This window comes from Equus asinus, chromosome 8 (genome assembly GCF_041296235.1).
Source record: "Equus asinus isolate D_3611 breed Donkey chromosome 8, EquAss-T2T_v2, whole genome shotgun sequence".
In the NCBI taxonomy this organism is placed as follows: Eukaryota; Metazoa; Chordata; class Mammalia; order Perissodactyla; family Equidae; genus Equus; species Equus asinus.
In genome coordinates this window covers 49,076,906-49,089,576 of record NC_091797.1, presented here as the reverse complement: position 1 = coordinate 49,089,576, position 12,671 = coordinate 49,076,906, and the positions used below count along the sequence as shown (strand labels likewise).

The window sequence follows — 12,671 nt, the reverse complement described above, 5'->3', positions numbered from 1 at the left end:
CCACAAACAGCACAAAAATTGCTCTGAAGGGATTTGCACAATACATCAACATCTGTGCTGTACCTAGAGTTGTTAAAATAATTGTGATGACAGGTGTCTAGGTACCACTTTCTTAATGGTTTTCAATATCCACTGATTTACTGTTGTGGCTTTCCCTCCCCCTTTTACATCCTTGGCTTTATGAAGGAGCCGAGGAACAGATTTTGCACCAGAGGCTGATTCTTTATTCCAATACTGAAAAGAACTAATAAAAATAATCACTTGGCTTTTAAGCAGAAAGCTTCCATTTACAGTATTTCACCCATACCCCCCTTCTAAGCCCCTTGTTATCTAACATAATGGTTAGAATACATTTCCGTCTCTCCCCTTAATAATTTCATGCATTAACATCCTCTTCACACCACACACACACACCCGCGCGCGCACGCACACACACACAGCAAAAGGAAAAAAGAGGCAGCAGAAATCTCAGCTGTACTCCTAGCCCTTTTAAAAAGTTTGCTCTGTAAATTGGAATGAGGTCAGACATGGAGCTTCTCATTGCACGCGGAGATTATTATTGCATCGGGTTCCAAGCCAATGGGAAGCGCGGGGGAGGGGCTTGGCACGAGGAAGCGTTGGTTACAGCGGCTGATTGGCCGCGGCCAAGACTGTGGAAGGATAAAGAGGCGCGAGGCGGAATTGGGGTCTGCTCTAAGCTGCAGCAAGAGAAACAGTGTGTGAGGGGAAGCGGCCTGCTTCGCTCCCGGGTCGCTAGTTCTTGCACGCTCTTTAAGAGTCTGCATTGGAGGAACTCTGCCATTAAGAGCTCCCTTCTTGCAGAAGGGAGGGGAAAACATACATTTATTCATGCCAGTCTGTTGCATGAAGGCTTTTTGGCTTCCTACCTTGCAACAAAATAATTGCACAAACTCCTTAGTACCGATTCCGCCCACAGAGAGTCCTGGAGCCAGAGTCTTTTTTGCTTTGCATTGTAGCAAAGGGACTAAGTGATAGAGACTATGTCGCTTTCCTGAGCTCCTGAGAGCGCTGGTGAACTGGAATCAACTGCTTCAGGGGAGGAAAAAAAAAAAAAAGACTTGCCTGGGAGGCGGCGAGAAACTTGCTTTGGAAGCTCAGCAAGCAGCATTCAAGAAACTCCTCTCCACTTCAACACGGTGACCAGACTCAGCCGAGAGACAGAGCAAACTACGGAACGGTGAGAGAGAGAGAGAGAGAGAGAAAGAGAGCGAGCGAGAGGGAGGGAGAGACTCTCCAGCCTGGGAACTATAACTCCTCTGCAAGAGGCGGAGTACGCCTTGCCCGCATCTTTTGGAGACTTTTCTCTCCTCGCCCGCCTCCGCCCCGGCGAGGAGTGGAGGGGCCCGCTCGGCCGCCGCGCGCGTCCTCCCGCCCGGCGTGTGCTTGGCCCGGGGAACCCGGAGGGCCCGGCGATCGCGCCGCGGCCGCCGCGAGGGTGTGAGCGCGCGTGGGCGCCCGCCGAGCCGGGGCCATGGTGCAGCAAACCAACAACGCCGAGAACACGGAAGCGCTGCTGGCCGGCGAGAGCTCGGACTCGGGCGCCGGCCTCGAGCTGGGCATCGCCTCCTCCCCCACGCCCGGCTCCACCGCCTCCACGGGCGGCAAGGCCGACGACCCGAGCTGGTGCAAGACGCCGAGCGGGCACATCAAGCGGCCCATGAACGCCTTCATGGTGTGGTCGCAGATCGAGCGGCGCAAGATCATGGAGCAGTCGCCCGACATGCACAACGCCGAGATCTCCAAGCGGCTGGGCAAACGCTGGAAGCTGCTCAAAGACAGCGACAAGATCCCTTTCATTCGGGAGGCGGAGCGGCTGCGCCTCAAGCACATGGCTGACTACCCCGACTACAAGTACCGGCCCAGGAAGAAGGTGAAGTCCGGCAACGCCAACGCCAGCTCCTCGGCCGCCGCCCCCAAGCCAGGGGAGAAGGGCGACAAGGTCGGTGGCAGCGGCGGGGGCGGCCACGGGGGCGGCGGCGGCGGCGGGAGCAGCAACGCGGGGGGAGGAGGCGGCGGCGCGAGCGGCGGCGGCGCCAACTCCAAACCGGCGCAGAAAAAGAGCTGCGGCTCCAAGGCGGCGGGCGGCGCGGGCGGCGGGCTCAGCAAACCGCACGCCAAGCTCATCCTGGCGGGCGGCGGCGGCGGTAAAGCGGCGGCCGGCGCCGCCTCCTCGTCCTTCGCGGCCGAGCAGGCGGGGGCCGCCGCCCTGCTGCCCCTGGGCGCCGCCGCCGCCGACCACCACGCGCTGTACAAGGCGCGGACTCCCGGCGCCTCGGCCTCGGCCTCCACCGCGGCCGCGGCCTCCGCCGCCCTCGCCGCCCCGGGCAAGCACCTGGCCGAGAAGAAGGTGAAGCGCGTCTACCTGTTCGGCGGCCTGGGCGCATCGTCGTCGCCCGTCGGCGGCGTGAGCGCGAGCGCTGACCCCAGCGACCCCCTGGGCTTGTACGAGGACGGCGGCGCGGGCTGCTCGCCGGACGGGCCGAGCCTGAGCGGCCGCAGCAGCGCCGCCTCGTCGCCGGCCGCCGGCCGCTCGCCCGCCGATCACCGCAGCTACGCCAGCCTGCGCGCCGCCTCGCCCGCCCCGTCCAGCGCGCCCTCGCACGCGTCCTCCTCGGCCTCGTCCCACTCGTCGTCCTCGTCCTCCTCCTCGGGCTCCTCGTCCTCCGATGATGAGTTCGAAGACGACCTGCTCGACCTGAACCCCAGCTCAAACTTTGAGAGCATGTCCCTGGGCAGTTTCAGCTCGTCGTCGGCGCTGGACCGGGACCTGGATTTTAACTTCGAGCCCGGCTCCGGCTCGCACTTCGAGTTCCCGGACTACTGCACGCCCGAGGTGAGCGAGATGATCTCGGGAGACTGGCTCGAGTCCAGCATCTCCAATCTGGTCTTCACCTACTGATGGGCGCGCGGGCTGGGAGAAGAGGGCCAGGGGGTGGGGGCAAGAGAGGAAAAACAAAAAAGTGGACAGAGAGAGAGTGGAAAGAGAAAAGGGAAAAAGAAAAAAAAAAAGAAAAGAAAAAAAAAAAAGTGAGCAGAGCCGGCTTGGGCCGCATCCCGGGCGTCGGAGAGGAGCGCAGCGGCGCGTTTGCATCCGCGCTCCCATCCCCCCACCTCCCCGGCCGCGGGGACGCGGGGGAGGCAGCGGTAGACGGGGGCGACCTTTCATTGTTGTTACTGGTGGTGTTGTTGATGGCGAAAAAGCGACTTCGAGTTTCCTCCCCTTTGCTTGAAGAGAGCCCCCCCCCACCCCCGTTTTCCAACGAGCTTCCGGACTTGTCTGCACCCCCAGCAAGAAGCCGAGCTGGTAATTTTCTAGAGACTGAAGGAATCTCGTTCCTCTCTCATCGCCCCCTTGGTGTTTTTGTTTTGTTTTATTTCTTGTCTTGGTCACGAGAGAAGGAAGGAAGAAAAAAAAAAATCCAACGCGCCCCTGGGGATTTTGTTCTCAGCACCCCCGTCCTCCCCCGCTTTTTTTTCCCCCGAAGAAGACTGAAGGCTCCGGGGAGTGGAGTGTGACCGACGGCAGAGGTTTGGGGGTCGTGCAGGTTCGAGCGCCGGGACTGAGAGACTCCACGCTGGTGAATTCCCGATTTGGGGTTTTTTTTTTCCTTTTACTTTTTCTTCCCTTTTTTTTTTTTTTCTTTCTGGCTCCTGCAGCCGGAGGAGGAGATGTTGAGTGACCGGCGCTAGGAAATGACCTGAGAACCTAGTTGGAAGCCACACCAGCGAGGGCGAGGGGCGGGGGAGAGAAGGACACGAACTGGCCTGGAAGGGGCTCCTAATAAAACTGAAATGGATTTGCACGTTCGGGAGAAGGTGGCGGCGACTCCGGGGCCTCCACCTCCTGCAGATATGAAATCAGTGAGGTGCGACTTCACAGGCCCGCAGGCGTGGAGGAGAGGAGACTTTGATGTGGTACCGGGGCAGTGGAGGGCGAGTGGTTTCGGGGAAAAAAAAAAAGATTTTTTTCTTCTCTTAATCGGAATCGTGATGGTGTTGGATTATTTCACTGGTGGGGTTAATATAGCATGTTATCCTGTCTATCTTTTAAAGATTTCTGTATAAGACTGTTGAGCAGTTTTTAAAATAGTGTAGGATAATATAAAAAGCAGATAGATGGCGCTATGTTTGATTCCTACAAACAAAATTATCACCAGCTTTTTTTCATTCTTAACTCTTTAAGGGATTCAAACGCAACTCAAATCTGTGCTGGACTTTAAAAAACAATTCAGGACCAAATTTTTTCTCAGTGTGTATGTGTTTATTCCTTATAGGTGTAAATGAGAAGACGTGTTTTTTTCCCCTCACCGATGCTCCATCCTCGTATTTTTTTTCCTTGTAAATGTAATCAGATGCCATTTTATATGTGGACGTATTTATACTGGCCAAACATTTTTTTTCTTACTTTGTCCCTGTTTTTCTTTCCTTTCTTTTGCTTTTTTTTTTTCTTTTTTTCTGCTTCCTTCCTTTCTTCCTTCCTTCTGTTATCTTCTTTATCTTTCTTTTCTTTTCTTTTTTTTTTTTGGTAGTTGTTGTTACCCACGCCATTTTACGTCTCCTTCACTGAAGGGCTAGAGTTTTAACTTTTAATTTTTTATATTTAAATGTAGACTTTTGACACTTTTAAAAACAAAAAAAGACAAGAGAGATGAAAACGTTTGATTATTTTCTCAGTGTATTTTTGTAAAAAATATATAAAGGGGGTGTTAATCGGTGTAAATCGCTGTTTGGATTTCCTGATTTTTATAATAGGGCGGCTGGTTAATATCTCACAGTTTAAAAAATCAGCCCCTAATTTCTCCATGTTTACACTTCAATCTGCAGGCTTCTTAAAGTGACAGTATCCCTTAATCTGCCACCAGTGTCCACCCTTCGACCCCAGTCTTATAAACAGGGGAGGGAATTAGCCAAACACTGTATGCTTTTAAGACAAACAAATTTTTTAAACAAAGTACTATCCTGTCCAGAGGCTTTAAAACTGGTGCATTTACAGCAAAAAGGGATCCTGTAGCTTTAATTTGTAAACCACATCTTTTTTGCACTTTTTTTATAAGCAAAAACGTGCCGTTTAAACCACTGGATCTATCTAAATGCCGATTTGAGTTCGCGACACTATGTACTGCGTTTTTCATTCTTGTATTTGACTATTTAATCCTTTCTACTTGTCGCTAAATATAATTGTTTTAGTCTTATGGCATGACGATAGCATATGTGTTCAGGTTTATAGCTGTTGTGTTTAAAGATTGAAAAAAGTGGAAAACATCTTTGTACATTTAAGTCTGTATTATAATAAGCAAAAAGATTGTGTGTATGTATGTTTAATATAACATGACAGGCACTAGGACGTCTGCCTTTTAAGGCAGTTCCGTTAAGGGTTTTTGTTTTTAAACTTTTTTTTGCCATCCATCCTGTGCAATATGCCGTGTAGAATATTTGTCTTAAAATTGAAGGCCACAAAAACAATGTTTGGGGGAGGAAAAAAAGAAAAAATCATGCCAGCTAATCATGTCAAGTTCACTGCCTGTCAGATTGTTGATATATACCTTCTGTAAATAACTTTTTTTGAGAAGGAAATAAAATCAGCTGGAACTGAACCCTAAATCTTGACTTTTGTCATTATTATGCCCGAAGCTTGACATTGGGAGTGCCCTACCTGAGTAGAAACTACACTATCTACCTTAGCTTTGAAACGAGTCAGTTCTTAGAGGAGCCTGTTACTTGCCATCTTCTTGGGGAGTGCTAAGTTCCTCTCCGGCAGATTTGGCAGGCCCTGACCCTGAAATGATGGCGTCAGCTGAATGTGTGTCAACTCTACACGCTTTCTAGGAATTTTCTGAGTTTACCATATTTAAATAAATGCCCTTTGTCTTCAATTTTTGAAAAGGGGGAGGGGCAACGTGCACAGAATTCTTTACCGATGAAACTGGCTGGCTCATCTGTTTTTTAACTTGATGTTCCTGAAGCTGCTTTCTCTTTGAGTTGGCCGTCGTGAACCACCTAGCAGTGGCTAGAATTGTTTTCTCCGGATTAAGAGCAAATGAGCCTGTGAAATTGTCAGTATATGGTGGAGAAGGCCATTACCAATTAGGAAGTGTAAAAGTTGAATAAATTTTTTGCTCAAAAGCAGAAAGGTGTATGTGATGCTAAAATCTTGGTTTTGTGCCATGCCCAGCATGGTTATTCATGGAAGTAAAATTGGACAAAAGGAATGGCCTGGAGAAGTTGCCTGGGCGAGGGCTAAGAGGAAAGCTCTCCCACCCCCTCCCGCTCTGTGAGCACATGTTCAGCTAGTGGAGACTGACACGTTTTATAAGCATCAGGTACAACAGCATTATGGAAACCTGCATGCAAGGAGAAAAAGTACTTTGGATTTCCTGAGGCCCATTAGTATTTGGTTTGGAGCCTGCCACTTAGCACTATTTCCTGTTTATGTTGAGGATTAATAATTGCCATTAACTAACAAAACCCGCCTTCGCTTTCCAAATGTTTGTTAATTAAAAATGTGTGCTTTATATGTCTGCTGCATTTTCAGCACAGGAGAGGAGGGGTTAATAAACAGAAGTGTTTGGAAATAACCCTTTAATCATGGAGATTGCTTGTAGGTAAGGGGTTATCCTTCATCCTGAAATGTACAGCTGGAAGAAGAGATTTTTGGAGCTTATAGTCCAAAACAAGCAATTTTTTTGTTCAATGAAAAGCAATAATTCTCCCCTCGAAAATAATATAACTATGGTGTTTGAGGATCGTTTAGTCTTTTAAAGATGATTCTAGCTAGTAGTTTACAAATTTTTCTTTCGTGTGTTCTAATATATTTAGTTTTAGGTGCATTTGTGTTCTACAATTGTAATATCTTTTTTTTAAAGATCTTAAAGCAACATGGTGTCTTAAGTCTCTTCAGAGACCTTTGCAGTAGAAAGAAGTATACAGTGCTTAAATTGAATTTTTGTTCATTGTAGTGATAATATTGTTTAGTTTTTCAGATCCAAAGTATCAGAACTTTGACATAAATGAAGGCTATGTAATGCATTTTTTAAAATTTATTTTGTAGGGTTCTATTAGAACTATGGTTATTTGCCTTTGAAGGATGCTTTAAATATTTTCTTCAAGAACTTTGATAACGTTGCTTTAAAAATAAAAGCTTAATATGTGTGTCCTTCCTCATAGGTGATAGAGTAAATTAAGAAACATTTTTGTGTTTTCCTCTGAATCAGTTTTCATTCATAAGGAATACTTGTGTGTTAGGGGGTACAAGGCATAATAAATCTGAGAAACCAAACAATTTAGTATGACTTTTTCTTTCAGATAATCTGAATTATTTTTTTCCTATTGATCCAAATTTTCCTTTAAGAATATCAAGCAATTTTTCTTGAAACACACTGCTTCCGGCCCTGGGCTCCATCAGAAACATGAATCAGTACTACTTGCTTAAGCGAGTTTTGTCAATTGCTAGTTGAATACCTGTAGTGCCAAGAAAAAATAAAAGAGCATGTGGTGAGCTGAGTGCCTCAAAGGGCTTCCTGGATTTGTGCTCACCCTGCTGTGGGGGGCAGGGGTGCTGGAGGCATTAAGGGATTCTGAGGAAAGTGAGAAAGAGGGTTGAGAAGTAGTCATCAACCTTTACCAAGTATTTCCTGTTTAGAGGGTACCCACGAATTAGAAAACGTGGTTTGTGGAATGCTAGGGGTCAGAATGTTTACTCATAAATTTAAAACAATTTAAGGATCCCAAGGAGATATTTGGAAAGATCTGTATGTCCAGAAAAACACACCTGCTAGGAATACAAATCCATTTTCCCCATTTGGATTTCTCAGGTGGAAGTATGTATGCTTTTATTTTTCTTTCTGGTGGTTTTTATTTTATGCCCTTCTTTCTTCCTTTGAGGCCTATACAATACCTCTCAACCATTTTTCCTAAGGTTTACTCCTACCTCTGTTCATCCTGGGAAATTATCTCCATACACGTTTCTAGATCTCCGCTCTGGCTCTCATTTGAAAGCTAAAGTGGAGGGGGGAGGGGAGGGGCGTCTACAAGGTATGCGTGGTGTTTCAGCCGAGGCTGGAATCAACCAGATTCCCCTTGGCCCAGGACAAAAAGTGCAAAATTCACATACTGCCATTCAAGGCCTTGCGCAAAATGCTTTTCACCCACCTTTGCAGTGCTCCAAAACTCCAGGAGCCAAACTGGGCTCTCTCATTAGAATGGGATTCTTGGAGGACAGGAACTAGGCCTTTAAATATTTCTTGTATCCCCAAATTTGCCTTCCCTGGTTCCTTGCATGTAATAAATGCTTAATTCTTGTTTGTTGACATGACATTTACATTGTTTCAATGGAGCCTTAAGAGCTTCCAAAATGCTTTTGCATCTGATAGCTGCCTGCTGGAGCAGCTGTGGTGGCAGGGGCCCTGGACTTAGTGAAAACCTGCATTGGAATGCTGGCTCTGAGACCAACTAGCTGAAGGACCTTGGTGGTCAAATTTCTTAGCCTCTTTAAGCGTCACTGTTGTAAACCGTTAAATAGAAAGAATGCAATGTAACATAAAGCTATTGTGAGAATCAAGTGAAATCACACACATAGCACACCTGGCATAATGCCTGGCTCCTGTATGGGCTCATTAAATGCTAGTCCCTCACCTTAGGGCTGTTATAAAAAGATAACATGTACAAGCCTAGTCCTGTGCCAGCAACATAGAAGACATTAAATTCTTAAAAATAAATCTCTAATCAGCGTCTCCCCATCTGGTACGTGAACCTCCGCCACCACCCCCACATCAGGATTATCTGAAAATTCTTGTTAAGGGCAGAAATTATAAAGATTATCAGACTCTAGGGGTGGGGTCCTTATAAGCCCCCCATATCTTTCCCATACTCACTAAAGTTTGAGGATCGCTGCCCCCACAGGATTTTAGCATATTCTCCCAGTCAATATGCAGCAAGGGGTTATCACTTCCTTTTGTTACATGGTGAAATTGAGTTGAGAGTGGTTCAGTGACTGAGGTCACGAGGTCAGAAGTGAGAAGGCACTGGAACCCCATCTCTTGAGCCCTCCTTCTGATTTCCATAAATAGATGTCTTCACTGCTTCAGTAATAGCGGAAAAAGCTTAACCAAGGCCTTAGGCCTGTAGACCAGGATTGGCACTGACTTCCCCAAAGCTCCGACTCCCTATGCATTTCCCAAGGACGCCTTCCTACCATCCTGGTTGAAAGAGTCTAAATGATTAGCTGGGTTGAATATTTATATCTAGTCCAGTTCAACAAATGTGCTCAGATAAAAGATGAACTCAGGGACTGAGTTTTGGAAAAAGTAACTGAGGCAGGAGAGCATAGAAACAGTATAAATATAGTGAGTGGAACATCTGCTTGGTTGTCTAAAAGGCAGAGATTCTAGCAAGTGAGAAAATTGGAAATTATTCAGACAGCACACGCAGCCTTTATAGAGAGTGCTACAACCTACCCATTATATCCTAATGAGATTGACCGTTGGCTACAGTTAACTTGAAGGGTTTTATGGTTTCCTGCAAGTGTTGTTTTCCTTCTCAATGTTAAAAGAAGAAGAAGAAGAAAAGCTTCGCATCGCCAAACGGTATTTCCCAGGGGGCTGTTTGACCAGGCTGCTGCCTTTGGGTTTGTGCCTTAGTTAACAATGCACCTCCACGTGTGTATGTGAGTGGATACAGGTGATAGTAAATTTAGCCCATTTTATTTTCTTCTGACAGTTTCCATCCAGGGCAACTGGTTTATGGAGTATCGACAAACAGGCCAGGCACCTTCATGGAGGGCCTTCCTTAACCCTGCAGATTTTTTCTTTAAGGACAAAATTGTAACTGAAATTTGGGCACCAGTAAACAAAACTGCTTTGCATCACACATAAGACATTCAAATGATGTTCCATTTGAGTTTGGATTTTTTTTTTAAGGGTAGGACATAAGAAACAAATGACATCATATTTATCATCATTTAGCCTACTCGATTCTGAAGATGTTTTCCCAAATACATAATTCTTTGGACGAGTCTTTAAACACATAACGAATGTGCTGTTTCCTGACAATCTGCAGTTGAAAGGCAGGAGGCAAATGAAAACACTGTGTATTATCCTCAGTAGGCGCGTTGGGTAGTGAATGCCCGGGCGTGCCGCCTGATGATTGGCTGAAGTGGATGGTGCATGTAACTGCTTTTACAAGAGCTCAGCAGCCAAACCCTGTTTAACGATCAGTTAGCCCCCCTTGTATGTGTAGTTAATTGCCACTCTCTTAGTAGAGCTTGTCCTAACTTCCCCCCTCCCGACACCTAAAACCTGTGAAAATAGTCTCTTCTGGAACTCCTGACCTTCAGTCTTGGCCTCTGCTTTCTCCCTCCCCTTTCCCACACTCCCGATGTGGACCTTTTATCTCACTTGTTTGCCAGTCCCCTGAGACTTTGAATAATTTATTTGAAGTTCCTGGGAAGTTGTGGGGCTGTAGCCTCAAAACACATTGCACTTTGTTCCTCCCCCCACCCCGGGCAGAAGTAGATCCAGAAGCCTGTCTTTGAAAGAGCTGGTGCTGAGGACATTTGGGAATTGGCTAACAGTTTTAATTTAATTTTGGATGAACACCCAATGAATCCAAGAGTCCGAGGGGAAAAAAAAAAACTGGGACGGGGGAGGAAGGTGTTGCTGAAGGTGAAAAGCACTTTGCATTTCTCAGATAGTGTCACCTAAAGACTAGCGCCAAATGGCCTCTCAAGATGCTAATAGGTGTTCTGTGAACAAAGAGCCTGTGGTCAAGTAAGTTAAAGAAACGCTGGTCAAGAAGATGTCCAATTTTTATTGTGGTAGCAATGTATTTTTATATGTGCAAACATGTGAGAGTTTTTCTTGAGTGGCTCCTAGAAGTGGAATTGCTAGGTCTGCGTGTTAGAAACCTAGACTTGTGACAGAGTTCCTACCCTGGAGTGGGTTAGGTGTAAAGTGGGTGTTGGGGAGAAGAATTAGTGATAGGTCTAAGTGCACTAAGATTAAAAATTAAACTAAACTTTGAAACACTCATTTAACCCCCCAGGAAAGGGTAAAGAGAGTATTTTAGCATGTCAGTAGGGACATCTGCAAATCATTCTGAGATGATTTTTCTGTCCCAAGTCTCTGATAACATACCAAAAAACAGGACAATTGCAGAAACAGCCTTGACTGCCACATGGTGACAAAATGTATGGATTTTAGCACTCCAGAAATGAACATGAGGGCTAAGATCAACTCTCTTTGGTCTTTTTCTACTATGAGAACTCACCACACCGATTCCCATTACTGTGGTATTGGTTTTACTCTTGTTAACTCTGTGATTGCAAGAAACAGAGACTCAAGTAACCTGAAATCAGGGAGCTTTATTGCAAAAATGCATTACTATAAGGGAACTAGAAATTTCATGAGAGTTCTGGGAGAAATATCATTCAAGATCCACAGTTCTAGTGAGCTTGTTAATTGGTTGCCAATCAAGACCGTGCAGATATTAATATTGATTAGGTGTTCTCTTGGTTTTCCTCTGTGTCTTGACTTTCTCCCAATACCAAATTCTTGATTATTTTCTCCATATTTTACCCTTCAGATTCCCTTTTAAGACAGAACTTTGCGTACCCACCTACTTCATCAATCAATTGCCAGGCAAGAAATTGGTGGCTTCTGGGTTATATGCCCACTTCTGGGGCACTCACTGAGTACCTACTCACAGATTAGTTGAGTGTGTTCTTCACTTTCCCATCCCTGTCTTTTGCCTTTGCTCCTGGGGTCTGAAAGCCCTCCTACTTCCTCTTGCATTCTTTCTTTGACCTCCCTGTCCTCCGAGAGGGCAAGCCCAAGGTCCATGGAACAGTCTATGCTTCCTCCTCTACAATCCACAATATCATCGCTCAAAACAGTTTAGCTTTTATCTATTTAATGTACTGAATTTTTTCCTATACCCCTTATTTTGGCAGTAAAGCCTAGAGATATAAACAGCAGGGATTAAGTAAGAGAGTGCCTAATATTGTGGGCCAGACGAAGCCCCAGTCATCCAGAGCAGAACTGACCCTAGTGTAATCAATATTCTCCTCCTCACCCCGCCCTCCAAGTCCAAATAAGCAGAAGACTGGAGAAAGGGAAGGAAGTCAAAGAGTCTTGAAACATCCTTGAAGGGAGCAGAGCAGATCCTCACCCCATTCCAAAACCAAGCGATGAGAATGTTCTGAGGGATTCTCCAAGAGATTAGGGTGCCTATCAGAAGGGGAGATTGGCATTCTGTTGGGTCATCTGCTTAGGCAGCTGAGTTGTTCTGTTGGAGAGAGAAAGAGGGAGAGAGAGGAGGGCTGGAGGGAGTTTGTTTACTATCTGCCTTCTACCATTTGACACAGAAAGGATGAGTTTCCGCGGGTCAAGTGCGTTGAAGTGGGAATCCAGAAGGCTGTGGGGAGTACTTTGGGAAGCAGAAATTATAGTGGTAAGGAAGAATTCGAGCTGGAGACCTCCAAGACGGGGCGAACGAGGCAATCAGAAGAACTCACATATGTGCCCTTGGGAAAACCAGCATTTGGATGCCCACCCGTCAGAAGGCCATCAGCGACTAGTAGGTATTTGCTGGAGAATCAACACAAAGGGACAGAGAACTTGCTCCATCCCCCAACACACTGGAGGAGCTAAGCTTTG

General features: G+C 46.4%; 1 protein-coding gene across 1 annotated transcript; it reads left to right on the top strand.

Annotated features, from left to right (window-relative positions):
• The first annotated feature begins 211 nt into the window (after window positions 1-211).
• On the top strand, window positions 212-5,622 carry SOX4 (SRY-box transcription factor 4). Its single transcript, XM_044777008.2, has one exon. The coding sequence runs from the start codon at window positions 1,493-1,495 to the stop codon at window positions 2,918-2,920; it is 1,428 nt and encodes a 475-aa protein (XP_044632943.2). The 5' UTR covers window positions 212-1,492; the 3' UTR covers window positions 2,921-5,622.
• Window positions 5,623-12,671: the final 7,049 nt, after the last annotated feature.

What these genes read in the sequence shown, in the direction of transcription:
- SOX4 (XM_044777008.2), top strand. Translation starts at nt 1,493, where the DNA reads ATGGTGCAGCAAACCAACAACGCCGAGAACACGGAAGCGCTGCTGGCC.